The sequence below is a fragment of the Barbatula barbatula genome (assembly GCF_947034865.1).
Source record: "Barbatula barbatula genome assembly, chromosome: 8".
NCBI lineage: Eukaryota > Metazoa > Chordata > Actinopteri > Cypriniformes > Nemacheilidae > Barbatula > Barbatula barbatula.
Window position 1 is genome coordinate 2,542,167 of NC_136771.1, and position 18,358 is coordinate 2,560,524.

Below are 18,358 nucleotides of genomic sequence, written 5' to 3' on the forward strand. Positions count from 1 at the left end.
CGAGACGTTCTGCAGATGAGCAAACTATACTGCAGATGTTTTGCAGATGCAGTTGTCAAATAGAGGTAAGCCTGGAGATGGAGTGTGCTATCAGGAATAATCATTTGAAGAATACTGAATGTTTTAAAAAGCATGTTTTTCACCAACATTGCAGAATAAGCCTAGTAAGTGACTAAAACTATACAGTGGGATGGTTGAAATTTATCAAGACAAACGCAAGCATGAATCTGTCGTCCTCCATTCTTTCAGAAAACAAAAGCATCTGAACACAAAGAAAAAATTTGAAGATAACATCCACATAGCAAGGAAATCAAGAAAAATCTGATTACATGTCATGCTAAGAGAAGATACAAACAATATTATAGGAATACATCAAAAAGTGCACAAGCTCGTACAATTCTTATTGCCTTTGGATTCTCTGAGGGGATTGTGGATTCACAATGATGTTTCACTAGACTTTCAAATACTAAAAAATATGGTTTCTTTCCTAAATATGACATTTATGACTGTGACATTTGTCCATTAGTATAGTAAAATTAATAAAGTAAATGTGTGTTTGTTTATCTTTACAAGTCACACTAGTAGCCTACCAAGAGGACATCTTTCCGCTTTAAAACTAAATCTTTATCAATATTATGCCAAAAATACAAAACAAAAGGGCGTTGCCAAAATAAACGAACAATTGTTTCAGGCTTTTGTTTGCAAAAGCTACGATTCTCATTACTATCTTTTTCATATTTAGTTAAATAATGTATAACAGGATAGATTCTGTGTAAAAGTCAAGGTCACTTTCATTTTATTTGTTCAAAGATAGCGATAAGGTAGAAGCCATACTTCTTTCCAGTCCACATCATTTACAAATTGCAATTGTTTTCGAAAGCTCTTAGGAAAATATTGACATCATGACATCAGAAGTGAGAATTATGACACGAGAGCACGTTATGCATTAGGAAATTCAATAATCCATGAGATACGGAACGGTGCTCTTTTAATGTTAGCAGTACTTGTTTTGTTTTAATGCCACTAAATCATTAGTAATATCTAATGTTTTCATGTTATCAAATCCAGATGTTACTTCAGGGTTGAAGTGCGAATTATCGATTTTCTGCATGTTTCTGCTGTATGTGTACATTTATGAGGCATTACAGTATAAATGCTCAATAAAATTATTTTTCATAGTCCTTAATAGTTAATTATAAGCTGGGTGTTGTATTATAACAGTTTATTATATATATTAGTAGTATAGGAAAAACACAACCTTATTATTTCTGAGTTGTAACGCTGTAACAAAGCGGAACCAGAATGTCTGCGCCTCACATCACACGGACTGTTTTTATCGCCGCACTCAGTCTCTCTAACCGGAAAATGTTAGAGCATGGTGATGGACTCTGTTAGTTAGCAGATTTATTGATTTAAAATCACATTTTAGAGTTTATTCATCTGTTTATATTACGGAAGGATTTTTCTGTGACTATGGCTATCGGTCGGACAGTGTGTCAGATGCTGCAACGCCGTAAGTTTAGTTTTCTGAAACATGAATCTACTGACCTTCATAGATTCGCATCACATCTGACAGATTATTAAAATATTACAATAAGGTTAACATTAATGTACTCACGTTCTGTTCAACTGTTATCTCACGTTATTTCTTATAGTTAAAGAAAATATCATGTACTATTGTAATACAGTGTTTTTTCACATCACCATGGTGTTAAGATATATGTGTTAATGCCACTAAAATAATAAATAAAAAGGAAGAGTATAATTTTAGACAAAAGGGCGTTTCATGGTTTACGCCAATTACATATGTGTATGATTTTTATAGAAATGAATCAATAAAATAAACAATTAAATTTTTTATATCGTTACAGTAATATTTTGTATTTATTATTATTTTAAAGCTTATTTTAGTTAAGTATATACACATGGAATATTATTAGAATAAAATACTACAGAAATAAGGGGGTAAGTCATTAGAAGCAGGAAATTTGGGGAAATGGGTATTAAAGACCTTTTTTTAACAGCTATTATAACTTGATCACATTAAATATTCTTATCACAATTATTTAAAGATACACAGAATATATTATAAAAAAACAGTATAAATATAAATCACATTTTGATATTTCATCAGCTCAGTCTTCACAGAGCGATTTTCTATATTTCTTGTTACGTATCTTTGATGGATGAACTTTGTAAGTTAAAGTGTTTCTTTTTCTCTGTTGTGTTACAGGTCTGGTGTCCAGCGCAGCCGCTGCACGCCTCTCGTCTGCAGAAGTGCGCAGTGAACGCAGCTCTCTGTTTTCTAAAGAGCAGACACGTCAGCGCGCTCTCTATCCACGCACAGAGAAGATCGAGGTGACCCTGCAGGGGCCCGGACTCCAGGGGTCTCTACTCGTCATGAACAAAGGCGTATCAACGCCACACAGCTGCACACGGCGTGAGTAACTGTGACTACACGATCTGTGTGTTCAAGGGATAGTTCACCCAAAAATATATATAAAAAAATAATCAACGGTTTACTGTGACACCACAGAAGCAAACGATTCGCACTCTTTATTTGGAAGCTCATTTTGTCTGTCTCATGTCATCTCTGTGTCAGATCTGTCCGAGTGGTATATGAAGAGTTCTGCTTTCGCTCTAGTCGACGGGCAGCCGTGGCACATGCATCGACCTTTGACCCGCTCCTGTGACCTCACGCTCCTCACCTTTAAAGATGAAAACCCGCAGATAGTCAATCAGGTGAATGTGTGGGGGCACACCAGTTTCTGTGTGAGTTTTATTCCATGCGTAAATTGTATGTGACCCGTAAACCTGCGTGTATTTGTGCGTATCAGGCTTACTGGCGTTCCTGCGCGGCTCTTCTGGGACAGGTGCTCGATGGGGCTTTTAAAGACGAATACAGCGTTGAACTTCTAAAGATTCCTGAAGTACCAGGTATGATTTACACCAGCAGAATTATTGTATATGTGTCACGATACATGTTGACGTCTGAACCTTATGTGTTTCTAGTGAGCGCCGGTGCCTTTTGTTGCGATATGGTTCTGGACCCTCGTTTAGACTCGTGGACCCCTACAGAGGTCAGAGCTGATTCTTTATCTTCACGACAGTGAGCACGTGTGAATGCGCGTTTGTGTTTATGCCAAGTGTGCGTTACAGGAGAATCTGCACTCTTTAACCCGCGAGGCTCTTCAGCTCATCCAGAAGGATCTTCCATGGGAACCTTTAGAGGTTTCACCGTCAGTGGCGCTAGAGATCTTCTCTCAAAGCAGGTACAACACTTTATACATTACAGACGTCCTCATCGTTATTCTTTCTGCATTATTGTCGCACCTCGGTACTGAAGGAGGCGATAGAGTTAATACAGACCTTCAGACATCTATGCAGATGTGTTGTAAGCATGTTCCTTATGTCTCTGATTTGTGTTTCCGCAGGTATAAACAGGAGGTGGTCGAAGAAAGTGCAGCTCAGAGTCAGAACGGGACAGTTTCGCTATACAGGTAAAACAACACACAAACATGTATCTGTTTACCTGCTACACACACACACACACACACACTCATTCATCTGCTCTCTGTGTGTCAGGTGTGGAGATCATGTGATGTTGAGCGACGGTCCTCTGGTGACCCGGACGGGTATGTGCTCGCAGTATGAGGTCACAGCCGTACATACGTTAGGAGAGAGAGCGTGGGGCATGCAACGAAGAGTTCAGGGCCTGTCGCTGCCTGTCAATCTGACCGTACGTACATCTGATGCTTGTATTGTGTTTAAGGGTCATTCTCACAAAACCACAAGTCCGTTACTCAAAAAATTATCATAATAAACATGATTGTGTTATCTACCTTGCACGAATGTATTTTATTAATTCTTTCAACCGCTTTGTATTCTATGTTGTTATTTAAACGAAGTGATATTAAAACATTCAGAAAAAACAATTAGATGTTCTACTAGATGACCAAAACAAAAACAATTGATGTAATATTCACGTAATAAAAATTAAGAAATGTTGGAAAATTAAGAAGAGTCCATGAGTTATATTCTCATCCTCCTTAACTGTCAACACACACAAAGATATTTAAATCCAGATTGACTTTATGTGATCCCAAATCTTATGTTTGTTTTGTAAGGCTCATCATACTATTTGGAGAAAACTGCGCCAGAGGGCAGAGAGACTAGTAAGTAGCATCTATTCTTCTAAGTGATATTAAACCGAACATCTGTGATGTGATGTGAATCAGTTGAATGTCTTTCCTAGATTAATAATAAAGTTGTGGCAGATATGTTTTAAGACGATCACTGTTATTGGCGCAGTGAGCGGTCGAATCTTTTTCTGACAGATGTGATTATTTTTGTGATTCCCATGAAGTGGAGATTCATGTTGTCTGAGCTCACAGACACATGTAGTGTCCTTGCGTAAATGCTATTGTTTGGGAATCTGCAAAACAACGGCCGGTTTTTCCCTCACGACAGACACCAAATCGCTCTAAAAAGCATTCACCCATTCTCTTCCTCTCTGGTAGAATGAACCTCCGCCCGATCATATAAGACCGCCACAGCCTCCAGAAAACAATAGAAGATGAATAGACTTACAGCTCTAAACATTTCACTTTTTGACACCGCTAACTGTATTTTTTACGATTTGATTCAGTCTGATTAGTTTTGATTCAATGCATATAGATTAAATACAAATCCTATAGATATTTCTATAAAAGGACCTTAAACATCAGGTTTTTTGTAATAAACTGAGAGATTGTTTTTTTTTTGGTGACTGTAAGAACGTCACAGATTATGGACATAGAATTTAAATCGTGTTAAAAAAGTGTAAGTTACAGAATAGATTCATCTTTAAATACCACATCACAGCTATTTTAGCCATCTTCGCCCCTTTTCATGTTATTTTATTCTTTCTACAGGTAGAGATTTCCTCATCCTCAACAGTGACTCCACCCCTCACACATGAGGCCACGCCCCCTTCCTCCTCCCCTCAGCAGTAATCTTCCCCTTTCCCCCGTGTTCAGTGTTTGTATTGTCATGTTCAATAAACAAGAGAAGGAAAAGCTTTCAGACTTTGCGTTTGTATGTCCACGTTAATCTGGGTTCATATTGAGATCTTGATATTCTTCTAATTCTGAGCTGGGTTTGTGACATTAATTGAGATTAATTTGTGAGATTTCTGCTTCTTGTTCTCATGAGAAACATCTGAGACGCAGACAAGACTCAAAGCGAAACTTTTTTCATACTATCTTCATTTCATCTTATCTCATTGATGTCTAGGAGAACTAACTGAGACATTAAAGGGACAGTTCACCCAAAAATGAAAATTCGGTCATCATTTACACGCCTTCGAGTTGTTCCATATCTGTATAAATGTCTTTATTTTGATGAACACAGAGAATACATTATTCATTTAAAGATGTGATTTTTTTTGTGTAGTAGTCAGTTAAATCGCATTCAGATCAGAGTTCAGATGACAAGCGGGTGCGAAATCAGCACGTCTCTTCACTCGCAGGGCTTTAAATCTCTGGATGCGCTGCGATCCACCGCGTGTGTTCGTTCTCATCTGGTCAGAGCTATGTGTGTGTGTTTGTAAAGTAAGTGGTCAGCACTTTGCCAGATTGAAGACAAAGGCTGTGTTGTAAGAGTGACACGGACTGTCGGGACTGTTGCAGCTGCTGCGTCTGTCGCATGCCGACAGGTGCTATGTGTGTCCGTTTGTGTGTTTGTGTATTATTTCAGTCCACAGGGCAAACCGTTTCATAGCAGACCAGTTGAAAGTGAGATGTGATGTTCTGTGTGTTCAGTCACATGTGCTGTGATGTTGATTTGAGACCTGCAGATACAGTAATGCCTCAAATCTGATGTGTGATACGTGAGACTTTACTGAGCCCAACAGCTGTTGACTCCATTCTCCCCGAGGACCGGTGTGTGTGCGTGTGTTTAAGTGAGTGAGAGAGTGTATGACACACCCCGACACATGCACATAAACACACACTTTTTGACTTTGGCCCAATAGAGATGTTTGAGTAGGTCTGTGACCGGCCAGACTATGTCAAATATGTCATTTTGAGAATGTTGTGCAGTCCAAACGTTGCAGTTTATCAGCTGGAACTGTACAGTAGGTCATTTTTGGACTGTGATATGACTTGTTTATTTAGATATTCTCCTGCGCTATCAGATTTTTTGCGTGCACTGGTGTATCATGTGAATATGGTTATCTTTTAGTACCAAAAAGCAGACATCATTTCTTGTAATAAGAACGGCATCAAGGCTGTTTCTATATTTTTGAAAAGACTTAACATGATTGGTTGTATGTTTTTGGTATGATTGTCGTTCTGACCGTTCTTTCGCTATGTCTATTTTGTTTTGGGTTTAACAAAAAAAAGTTTGAAAGGCTAACATGTAGCATGGCAACCACAAACAGACTGGCGTGTGGACACAGACACGTCTTTTATGATGGTGAGCTCAACCAATCAGATTTCAGAGCCGCCATACTGTGACACTGTGATGTATATATTTGTGTGTGTGTGTGTGTGTGTGTGTGTGTGTGTGTGTGTGTGTGTGTGTGTGTGTGTGTGTGAGCAATAGTTATGTGTATGAAGTGTGTGCATGTATATACATATATACGTCTTAAGAGAGTGGGCATGTGCATAAGTGTATAAGAGAGAGTGTATATTTATGTTTGTGACTCTCTCTCAATTTCAGATTCAAAGAAGCTTTATTGGCCTGATAAAACAAATTTAACCTTGCCTAAGCACAGGAAGATTACATATAGACATGCACAAATACAGAGTAAGATAAACATAAAATAAAAGTATGTAAGTATCTATATATAAATCTCAATATAAACAGATAAAGAGCAAAGTTCTCAGTGAGGTTGAAAGGATCCCGTCATAGACTGTAGACTGTATGTATAATTTGTGTGTGTGTGTGTTTCTATATTATAATTACTGTAATGTCTCTCATCCCCCCTCTCTCGCTCTCTCTCTCTTTATATATATATATATATATATATATATATATATATATACATACATAAATACATACATGTTTATGTAATATAAGTGTGTTATATATATTTGTGTATCTCTCTCTCAATATATATATATATATATATATATATATATATATATATTTGTGTGTATGTGTATTTCTATATATCATTATTTGTGTTGTGTGTGTGTGTGTGTGTAGTTGAGATTAGTTCCTCTCTCTCCTCCCACGTGAGTGAGTGAGTGAGTGAGTGAGTGAGTGAGATACAGCGGGTCAGTGTTTTGAGTCTCAGTGTGGATCTATAGTGCCAGCAGCTCTATACAGGACACTCAAGTCATCCGTACGTGTTTCAAGCCTCTATTCTTCAGCAGCGTTGGGCAGTTCTGTGGAGAACATGATTCTGTCGCTGGTTTTGCTGGTTTTGATTCAGAGTAAGTTCTTTCTTCTGTGTGATCTGCTTAAAGTCCCGTGATCTGCTCAAGAGAACAGGATTAGACTGCTCTTAAGTGTCTTACACCATCACAGTACTACTGACCGTTACTGTTGAGGAAAATTCAAGCTTGCTGTAATGATGAGAGAGATATCTGCATTGTTCAGACTTTGTGATGGAGATGCGATTGAATTGACAGATGGGAAATGAGTTTCTTATGAGTGACATCAATAACATTTGTTTGGAGCGGACCCGGATTGGGCCATTTAATCATTTTAAATATTTACATTGACACATTTGGCAGACGCTTTTATCCAAAGTGACTTACAGCTATCCATTGGATCAATGTTTTCCTAAATCGAAACCCTTGATGTTTCCGTCGCTCTACCGATCGCAGGGATTATTTTCATAACATCTATTGTATGTTTCAACAGAGTTGCAAGAATTGAAAGAACCCAATTCAGATGTGATGTCATTTGTTTTATTCGTTCTTTGAGGATGTTTGCGCACTTTACTATGAAATCTTTTATCACATGTGAGATTTCTACATGCATGTGTAAATTATGGAAATGTTTGGGAATCTTGAAAGTTGTCTTCCATGCATGGAAAGTCTTAAACGTGAAACACTCTCAGAAGTTAGTGAAATGTTATAGATTTATTTTTGTTATGTTAGACTGTGCTTTGCGAGGGAATCTCTATATAAAGCAAATCCTCATTCATTGATCACAAATGAAGGGAAAGTCTTCTGAAATGGTCTCAGTGATATTATTGAATAGGAACACTGTGTTTTCAATGCATCACAGCACTAGACTTTGAGTGAGTTTGTAACAAATTGCAATATTTTTATAACCATTACTTCCCTTGATCACATACAGTAAATCGTTCTTGATAATGTTTTGGACGATATCATGATATCAAGTGTGTGTTGTCAGTGGGTGGTCAGTGGTTTGGTTCTGGCTCGTGATTGTTATTCTTGTCATGTTGGGAATATTTGAGGATTCAGATGTACGAGGAGAGTGTGTGGTTTGTTTGCATCTGTCTATTCTGGCAGTCTCACTGTAATTCTGTACTGCATGAGATCTTGGGGTACAGTTGTGTCACCAGACGTCTGATGTGTGTGTGTGTGTGTGTGTGTGTCAGTGCCAGCTGTTGCAGGGCAAAGTTACATACACACACAGAGGCTCTTTGTTCTCTCCTGAGCTCCACAAACTCACAAACATTTGAGCAGTCAACACAACAATCGATCAAACGCCGTCCACTTCCCTGATTATACTACTACACCCCGCTCACTTTCTCTTCTGTGTTCGAATAAATCATGAAAAACATGTCAAGAACATGTCGGGAGGAAAAGCCTAAGAAACTCGAATAAATCACTTTCCCGTAAGAAAGAAACATCCCAGAAGAGATCTCTTTAATATCGCAATTATTTCTTAATGAGATTAAATTTTTCTCTATTGATTCTGTCACAATATTACTGAAGATCTCGATATGAACTCTTAAAAATATAAACTTCTCTACAATCTACATTCATTTTAAACAATTCCTCCTTAAACAATCGTCTCGTTGGTTTTTGTTTTTGAGTCTCATAGAAATTCATGATGCGTACACTTTCTATAATAGCCCGTAATCTTTAAGACGTTCCCACACATATTATCACACTTACTAACCAAATTCCTTTATTTTGGAAAATAATTTTCAAGGTTTTCCACATTGTAAAATGTGTTTAATGTGTGTGTGCTGACTGAAGCCTTCAAGTGTCTCACTGTGACAGGTGTGTGTGTGAGAGAGAGAGAGAGAGAGAGAGAGAGAGAGAGAGAGAGAGAGAGATAAGTATTTGTGGTGATGTTGTGAATACATCACGTTTCTTCTTATCTAACTCTTACAGTTCCAGCAAACGTTGTCTATCAAACCGGACAGTCCCAGATCTGAACATCTCGAGCAGGAGGAACTTCATATAAGATGTTAGTGGGTCGTGAGGATAAAGATATCTCTTTGGTTCAGGTCTTAGATGTTTCTCAAAAGGTTTATTCAGCCAGGGATCGATTGTTTCTCACACACAATGTATGGCTTTGAATATTTGGATTCACGTTGAGAATGGATGGGACAGAGCAACATCTGCTCTTGTGTTCTATATAGATTAGGATTAGAAATACAATAGTGGCCATAAGTGATGGACGTATTTGTATGGTATTTGCACCTCTGGTTCAGTTATATCATCAAAATGTAAAGGTTTCAAATGTAAATATTTAAAATTGACATAATTTTCCGGCACAAAATGGCAATTGGGTCAGAAAAAGAACTTAATGTTTTACTTAAAGAATTTGATGTTTTTTTTCTAACCCAGAGGAAGATTCGCTTGTCGAGTAAATATATGTTGATTTACACATTTCTTTTAGATTTACTACTAAAAACAAAACAAAAATTCTTATATGAAATTCATTTTTTGGAGTTGAGTTGCCGAGCCTTATTAAATATCTCAGTTTACACTCCGAGTGTAATACATTATATTGAAATATAAACTGATGACGGTTTTCCAAAGTTGGACATCCCTTTTGTCCTCTACTGCGCATGAGGTTGAGCAGAACTGAAGTAGATTTCATGACGTGTTTGTGATGAGAGATTGAGATGAAGCTGTGACGTTCAAGGCTGTGATAATACAGAATCTCAACATCTCTTCTGTGTTCAGTAAAGGACTTTCACTGACTTCACTCAGAATTTAAGATGATGACATACAGGCTCAGACACTTTGGAGCCATAAACTGCTTTCAACACAAGACGTTCACAACAATGAACAATTCTTTTCAAAACACTGAAGATGTTTGACTACATGATATATCCGGATGGTGTATATTGTGTTATAATATTGGGTTTTGTCATTTCTAGAATTGCTGCATTCTTTCTTTGCCTTTAATGAATTAGTAAAACATTTTAAACAAAAAGGTCATGGGTTTGACCCCGCAAACACGTACTGACAACACGTGTCACTTTAAGGGTGAAAGTGTGAATCAAGCACGAGAAAAGTTAACACAACTGTTTAATGCATTAATCTAAAAAACAGTTTTAACTTCCATCCACCTGTCATGATCAGCTGTTCCAGGCATGAGATCTGAGAATGATCTAGAATAACATTATGTGCACTTTCTGTGAAATAACAGACACTTTAATATCAAACATTTTTTGTATAGATGTGTTGTTGTGTTAAATACTAAAAACGTTCACTCTTATAATGCTTTGTTTTTTCAACCTATAGAAAAAAACACCAAATGACCTACACGTCCCCCTGGTTTTCTCGTAAATTGATATTTTTCGTAGAAAATCCGTACAAAAAAACAGATATTTTCTGTAAACTGGAAAAAAGGAATATATTATCGTCTGTAAAATGATAGGATACAAGGATATATATTAAATAGTTTTCCTCATTTTTGTTGTAAATTTGTTTTCTTCTGCGTTCTGTAATTTTATAGTGTTTGACCGTATTAAAAAAAAGAAAGAACATTTCTGCTTCTGTAAAATAACACTTTCCCCCTGTTTTTCTCGTAAATTTGCTTTCTTTTTCTTGTAGTTTTGACAGTATTAAGAAATACCAAATAAATCTGTAAAAAGAAGTTACATTTCGTTTTATTGACATTTTATTGGAAAATCTGTAAAGAAATTCTGTAAAATTCTGTTTAGTTTAAACAGCTGAACGTTTTTTTTGTGTTTGATCATAAAGAAAGCAACATTACAGATCTGCATTAACCTCTCAAGCATCTTGTAAGATCTTGTTTTGTATTCTGTGATTTACGCTCTTCGTTCCGCCCGACTGTAATAACTCATGTGGAGAAACAGGAAGACACACAATGACTGGAGGAAGGGCTGCACCTGTTTCCTCTTCCTTTCAGGAAATCAGAATTCTTCTTTAGCCACAAACACACATTGTTTTTCTGTTCAGTAATAATGACACCAGCCTCTGTAAATAACTTCATTTGTCTGATGGTTCCACCAGGAATTCTGGGAACAGTTTATGTAGCCATCAGCCTTTCTTATTGTGATATATTATCTGTTAAGCCCAAAAGATTGTGAAAACTACATTTGCAGAACATGCTTAAGATTCAACATTTCTAATAAAACTAATAATGCGTCTCCGAGTAAATTCTAAAGCATATAAATAAACGTAATGACATTATTTACAATTTCATTCGTACGAGCATTTTTAAATGTTTTGCTGTGATTTATCATCATCATCTGTGTCTCGCAGGTGCTGGTGTCACTCCGGTCGTCGTCAGCACTCGCAGTCCGATAGTATCGGTGGAGGAAAATTTAGGTGAGTTTGTGATCTTCTGTTCTTCATCTTACACCGGAGAGATGGTGGACGTCACTGACTCTATTCTGCTCTCCTGCGCAGACGCTGAGCTCTCCTGTGACTTTAAGACGGAGCGCGAGAGCAATCCTCGCATCGAGTGGAAGAAGAAAGACAAGGAGGTGTCATTCGTTTATTTTAAAGAACACTTCACAGGTGTGGGTCAACCCATAAAAAGAATCACAGATGAGATCTTTCGGTTATGTCTCACAGATATCACACAAAACTCCCCTTCCCTTAAGTCCCATTTTCTCTAGAAAAAAACAAGAAATGTCACAAAGTTTCTCCATTCAGGTCTCAGAAAAGATCTCAACCGTGTCTCAAACTGAGCTCAGATTTCTCAAGTCTCCAACACGTTCTTGAAGATCTCAACATTTCTCATCGGATGTATGTTTTCAGGGCCCTTCCAGGGTCGCGCCACAATGGATGGGGCCACGGTACGACTCCAGGGAGTGACTCAGGCGGATGCGGGCGAGTATCGCTGTGAGGTGAGCGCCGCTCTCGACACCATCAAACTGGGAGAGACAAACGTCACGCTGAAGGTTCTGGGTAAGATCGGCTGACAGATTTCTGTTCTGTGTAGGAATAAAATTACAATGTGATTTCAAATGTGTGTTTTGTGACAGTCCCACCGCATACCCCGTCATGTGATGTCCCGAGCTCCGCCCTGACGGGCTCGCAGGTGGAGCTCCGCTGTAAGGACCAACACAGCATCCCTCCAGCCAGCTACACCTGGTTCAAGGACAAGACGGCCCTGCTGCCTGTGTGGCAGCCAAACGCCACATACACGGTCGACGAGATTACCGGTGTGCTGGTGAGAGTCAACACACGTTTCATTTACTAATACTTAACAATGATAAAGTAGGTCTGAACATAGATGCACATAGCACTGTCGAGCTTGTGCAGAGGCTGCAGCTTTTGCCAGAGGGGAACTGGAATCCCCTGGTTAGGCCTGGTTTCCCAGTTTTCTTGTACAGCTGCTTTGTAACAATGAAAATTGTAAAAAGCGATATATAAAATATAAATATAAAGCTGACTTGTCTTGACTTATACTTAAAAGTGGGCCAATTTAATTCCGGGAAATAAAAAGCTGAAATGGTACACTTACAAGTATAAAAGTCCAAACATAAAGTATACAAGTGAGACAAAATCCATGAAGAGTATGGAGGTGAAAAATGAATGTAGATTGTAGAAATCAAATAATCTGGATCTGTGTAAATTCGATGAGAAATGTTTGAGTTCATACTGAGATCTTCAATAATATTGACACGTGATCACAACCTTGACAAATCTCTTCTGAAACTCTAATGACAGACACTTTTTCTCAGGAGAAATATATACTGCAGGTGAGACACGTTCCATTTGCTCTCGATTTAATCTCATTCCTATCCACGAGAAATGATTGAGATATCAAGGTGATATTTGTTTAGTTCCAAATATGAAGTTTGATTGTGACTGCAGGTTTCACATAATCAGACCGTCTCACGATGGCAAACCGAGTTTGACGGATGAACTCGGGCGATTCTAAACGACACTGACACGTGCACACAGACTGAGGGATGTGTGTCTGACTGTTGTTCTCTGTGCATCAGATCTTTCAGACTGTCAGCAGATCTGATACGGGACTTTATTACTGTGAAGCCAAAAATGGTGTGGGATCCCCAAAACGCTGTGCGAGCACGCACATGCAGATCGGTATGTGTATGTGTGTGTAACATCAGAGTCCGAATCTAATTTCACTACATTCTGATCGACATTGTTATCCCGATTCTCTCTCTCTCTCTCTTCGAACAGATGATCTGAATGTTCCAGCAGTGATCACAGGTGTTGTTGTAGTGTGTATTCTTGTGATATTGTGCACTTTTGGAGTGTGTTACGCCCGTCGACAGGGATACTTCAGCCGTAAGTTCAAATCTGTTTTAGTTACTCTAACTGTTAACATATAATGTATTATGGGTCAGTTCTGTAAATGATGGTCAGGAGTAAATTATGGGACATAAATGAGGAGTTTATTTGCAAAAGCAGTTCATTGTGTATTTTTATTAACCCCTGAGATGAGACTGACTTTGTTTCTTTTCATCATACACAGGACACAGAGGAAGGTAAGAACAACAAGTTATCGTAACTAACAAAAAAGTGTGTTTGTGTTTTATTGTGTGTGAGACCAGCACTGAACGATAGGAAGACTGGTTTGTCTTCATCGTGACTAGAGCATTGAGTTGTGATGGGTTAATGACTGCATGTGATGGGTTAATGACTCCACGTCTCACCTCTGTTGAGATATCTGCTCGATATCTGTTTACTAATAGTCGGAAGTTCTGCATGCTGCGAAGCGACTGTAACTTTTGACTTCTGACCTCAGCGGTCCGTTATTGCAGGTCATTCTGGATCGCACAGTGTCACGGTGTGGCGCACATAAGCAGTCAGAACCTCAACAGAACTGAGCACATGTGAGTCTGACACCAACCAGCGATAAAGTGGAGGGATGAACTAAAGTTACGGCGAACCAAAATAATCTGCTGTTCCATGAAACATGACATTGACGAAAACTCTCACGTCATTAGACTTTCACTATATTGTGGCTAAAATAATATCAGTATAATTGTGACATCTATTGAAACTTAACTTAACAAATACATAATGCCATCAATGACATTTTTTTATTCTTAAGCAAAATTTTAAACATGAACTTAATTGTTTACGATATTAGGATATGTGTAGACTAAACACAATATCAATTCTCATGTTTATGATCGTAGTTATTGTTGATACTGTTACTGTTTATTGTGAAACCTTCAAACATTACACATTTTTAAAACCATATGGTAGCACTCCTGAATACTATAGGTTATATTTCTGGACAAGCAAAATAGTGTTTCGAAATTAAAAATTGAAATAAAACAATTTGTGACTTTAGACAAGCAAGTGTTTGAGTGAGTGAGTGGAAGTATATTTTATGATTTATGATGCGTTTATTTTTCTTGTGTTTTCATGTTATTATTCAATCCTTCAGTGTGTTATAAACTCATTTGCTCTTGTCTTTCAGACAACATTCAGGCTACAGTCACCCGCCACAGGAAGTGAGTATCTTTATAAGGTCATGAATTCAGTAACATTAATTTTTACCAGATTTATCACGTAAGGTTTAAGCACTTTGACTTTGTGTTAAATTTTTCTGTAAAACTGATATGGAAATATATAAACTTAATGTTCATATTTTATGGAGCGATTTTAGTCAGCGCAGAGCCCTTTTCCTTGAGTCCTGCGCCCTCAGCGGGTTGTGATTGGTTGAATGGTAAGCTTGAATCTGATGGGCTAAAGAGTACGACAACCCAAGTGGTAGGGGTTGCGTTGCCAGGAGTCTCAAAAAACACACACACACGTCCAATGCGATTCACACGTGTGTGACGATTTGGACATTCGCATAACAATACAAACGTGTACATTTTAACCTTTCGCAAGTTTTATGCGCAGTTGTATGTTTGCGAAACGTACTTTGTGAGAAAATAGTTTTGTTTTACACACGTGAATTGCTTTTCGTAAATGTAAATATATACTATGTGAAAGTAAATTAGGTTTTATGCATACAAAACTGTTTACGCATGTGTGTATCTTGTTTTACGCGTGAATAATTAATGAGACTAAAATCGCTCCATATTTCAATGGTTCTTAAAGAGCACATAATCGATACATTACGCTGATATATATTTTTCGCAGTCTCAGGATTTCAAACACACCCAATCGTTCATGTTGTGATGGAGGAGAGACTCATCATCATCTCTGGATTTTTCTCCGCGGTTGGACTAAAATGCAATAATGTGTGAATGTTTCTTGCATTACATCTCTCAAGCCTTTGATGGACTGTAAAATAAACAGAAAGGCTGTTTTGGGAGGTGTTTGATTCTCTACTGACCCCCAGTTGACCCCTTTCGCAGCCCCTGCTGGCCAAGGGTACTAATGGCCACTTGCGGCCCCTGTGGAAACTCTGCAGCAGTAACATGGACTGAACGTGCTCCAGTATGACCTTGTGCCTCACAAGCAGATAACTGTCGGTTAAATGTGTTTGTGCCTTTTTTATTTCAACCGAATATCACGTCTGTTTAACTGGAGTGTGAGAATGTAAATCTTCGAATGGCTGATTTGCTGTATGTTTTCAGTATTCTCTTTTTTTAATAAATATGGAAAGTCTTAAAGTCATTATAATGGATTGAATAGTTCATGTGTAATAAAATTAAGACATATTAAAACAGACATTAACACCAGAGAAATCACACTAACCATATTTAAACCGACATCATTTATTAAATATTCACTTCAGACAGCTTTGTATGTTACAGATGCGATGATGTTTATTTTGTTGCCACCTCCTCCAGCTTGGGCTCTGTTGAAGACACAAAAAACACGTTTAAATAACTTGCAGCTCAATCACTGAAGATCAAACAAATAAATCAATATAGTTTCAATTGTGTACATTTTTTTATTTAATTTCCCAAATTAATAGATAGCTCAAACAGAACCAGCAGACACACATCAACCAGGATATCATGTCTGGATTATATAAAATCACATTAGGTGAGTAAAATACTAACTAAAAAAGAAAACAAACTGCATGCATGTAGACTAATGTACGTGTTTCATCACAGAGACTGGACATTCAAACAATATCAAGAACATGATGAATGACAAAACAGGTCACATTTATTGACATCAGTGCGAGCCAATTATACACCACATTTTGTTTTTATTTCCATGTCTAAATTATGAACAAATCTCTCGAAAGATCAGACACATTTACATCACGGGAAACACACATGCGGTCCAGTCTGCTATAGACTCTTGAACAATGAACACTAGTAGGTGTTGATCGATGACTAAAGAACGGTTTCAAAGGCCTAAACTCTGAACTTTACACAAGAACACATTTCTCACCTGGGAAGTTGAAATCTGGGAATTTAGTTAGATCTCCACCACCATATAGCCTCTGCAGTTTGGTCGTCTCGTCTGATAGGTTCTTCTGGTAGGCTGGACCAGCTTCAACCACACCACCTGCAGCCCTACCAGAGGAAACACATAAAACAACCGTGAGCACTTGACCGATCAGTTCTGACTTCCATCTCTTCTCTACCAAAAGAATTTAAAACGTAGCTCTGTATACTGTGGCAGGCTGTATGAGCCCTTTTATTGCACTTATGCTTTTTGTTGTCCTTATGTTGTTCCAATTGCTTCCATTGTTTACCTCATTTGGATTAAAGCGTCTGCTAAATGACTAAATGCACGTTATAAAATCTGCATGTCTTGATCAGTATGAATATCAATGTAGTCCGTGTCACCGGAGTTCAGCGGGATATTAAGAAGTCACTGACTTGGTCTTGGTGTTGTAATCCCGGATCTTATCCAGGAAGAGTTTCTGCACGGGGTCCAGATCTTTAGCCTTGTTGAAGAGGACAGCAGACAGACCGATGTTCCTGCGCAGGGTCACCGTCACAGCCGAGCGAAAGAGGGTTGACAGCTGGAAGAGTCGATGAAGAGCCATGCTGCAACACATGGAGAATAAAACACAGACATCACATATAAAGAAAGTGATGTGATCCAGAGGAAAATCTGGTGCTTTCTTGCTGTTGTATCAGAGTTACCAGTAACTTTCCTGCAGTGTACAATAGGAAATACTGAAATATAAAGCATCATTTTTCGAATGGGGTGACGTCATGAATAATGCCCACATTTATATCCACGATTTTGCGCAGTTGGAGGTGCTTAAGTACCTCAAACAATACGATACTGTTACAATGGTACAATTTGTTAATGGATTCGCACTCAGGTTTGCAAACATACAAAAAATGAAGAATTACGTGAAGGCGTGAAGATAATAATAAGATATTATAGTGAGTTGAGTTAAACTGGTCTTCAGTCTCGCGCTCTCCGACCCTCACAACGCAATCAATCTTAAACAAAGCAAACATTACCTCACAGTTAACGTTTATAACTTAATGACGACACATATAAAAGATAAGTACACATTTAATAACAAATAAACATGGTAAGAGAATAAAAGATCAGTCACCTTGTGTTTGACACTGGATCTAGCGAATGACGAACTCAACTGCTTCCGGATCACCGACGCAGGGGCTTATGGGCGTGACGCCATCACGCACGCGTGTACGTCCTTTGCGTTCGTAACTTGAAAAACATTAATTTATATGGATACATTTTTTAATTGCACCAATCGATAATGTTTTATAATGCAATGGACTTTAGTATATTACATGTAAAAAAGCCATTCAGTGTGGCGGTTTTAAAAAGAAAACAACTGTTAATTTGACCTTCATACATGATTGTTTCGCATATGTAACGTGTTTATTATATCTTTAGCCGTATTATTTATGTACAAACAGATCTAATTCTGCAGTCTGTTAAATTCAGAGATGCATGAAATCGAACCACGTTAAAACTTTATTTTAAAATGACTAAAATTACAATTATTTTGAAATGTAATTGAACTTTTATTTTGTAAATTTGCCTACTGTGCGCATGATGATAAAAATGAACATGCCAGAAATATACAATAAAACTTAGAACTACATTTGAAAATGTAACAATCG

General features: G+C 37.9%; 3 protein-coding genes across 5 annotated transcripts; 2 read left to right on the forward strand and 1 right to left on the reverse strand.

The window, feature by feature from the left end:
• Positions 1 to 1,291: 1,291 nt before the first annotated feature.
• Positions 1,292 to 5,067, forward strand: mrpl39 (mitochondrial ribosomal protein L39). Its single transcript, XM_079461943.1, has 10 exons — positions 1,292 to 1,513; positions 2,234 to 2,440; positions 2,603 to 2,742; positions 2,838 to 2,937; positions 3,013 to 3,080; positions 3,160 to 3,272; positions 3,435 to 3,500; positions 3,586 to 3,739; positions 4,128 to 4,175; positions 4,914 to 5,067. The coding sequence occupies exons 1-10, from the start codon at positions 1,474 to 1,476 to the stop codon at positions 4,992 to 4,994; spliced, it is 1,017 nt and encodes a 338-aa protein (XP_079318069.1). The 5' UTR covers positions 1,292 to 1,473; the 3' UTR covers positions 4,995 to 5,067.
• A 2,159-nt stretch (positions 5,068 to 7,226) lies between these two features.
• jam2a (junctional adhesion molecule 2a) lies at positions 7,227 to 16,220 on the forward strand. Of its 3 annotated transcripts, XM_079462919.1 has the most exons (11): positions 7,227 to 7,421; positions 11,658 to 11,723; positions 11,805 to 11,915; positions 12,159 to 12,308; positions 12,386 to 12,573; positions 13,352 to 13,454; positions 13,554 to 13,661; positions 13,849 to 13,861; positions 14,138 to 14,209; positions 14,806 to 14,839; positions 15,477 to 15,979. In XM_079462919.1, exons 1-11 carry the CDS (start codon positions 7,385 to 7,387, stop codon positions 15,513 to 15,515), a joined length of 921 nt encoding a protein of 306 aa, XP_079319045.1. In that variant the 5' UTR covers positions 7,227 to 7,384; the 3' UTR covers positions 15,516 to 15,979. The 3 variants fall into 3 exon arrangements, with proteins under 3 accessions (XP_079319045.1, XP_079319044.1, XP_079319046.1); XM_079462918.1 differs by lacking the exon at positions 13,849 to 13,861 and having other exon boundaries at positions 14,122 to 14,209; XM_079462920.1 differs by lacking the exons at positions 13,849 to 13,861; positions 14,138 to 14,209 and having other exon boundaries at positions 13,554 to 13,665; positions 15,477 to 16,220.
• On the reverse strand, positions 16,042 to 17,878 carry atp5pf (ATP synthase peripheral stalk subunit F6). The gene is made up of 4 exons (XM_079462921.1): positions 17,821 to 17,878; positions 17,123 to 17,293; positions 16,689 to 16,813; positions 16,042 to 16,140 (listed from the first exon to the last, which is right to left on the reverse strand). Exons 2-4 carry the CDS (start codon positions 17,290 to 17,292, stop codon positions 16,109 to 16,111), a joined length of 327 nt encoding a protein of 108 aa, XP_079319047.1. The 5' UTR covers position 17,293; positions 17,821 to 17,878; the 3' UTR covers positions 16,042 to 16,108.
• Between the last annotated feature and the right edge of the window lie 480 nt (positions 17,879 to 18,358).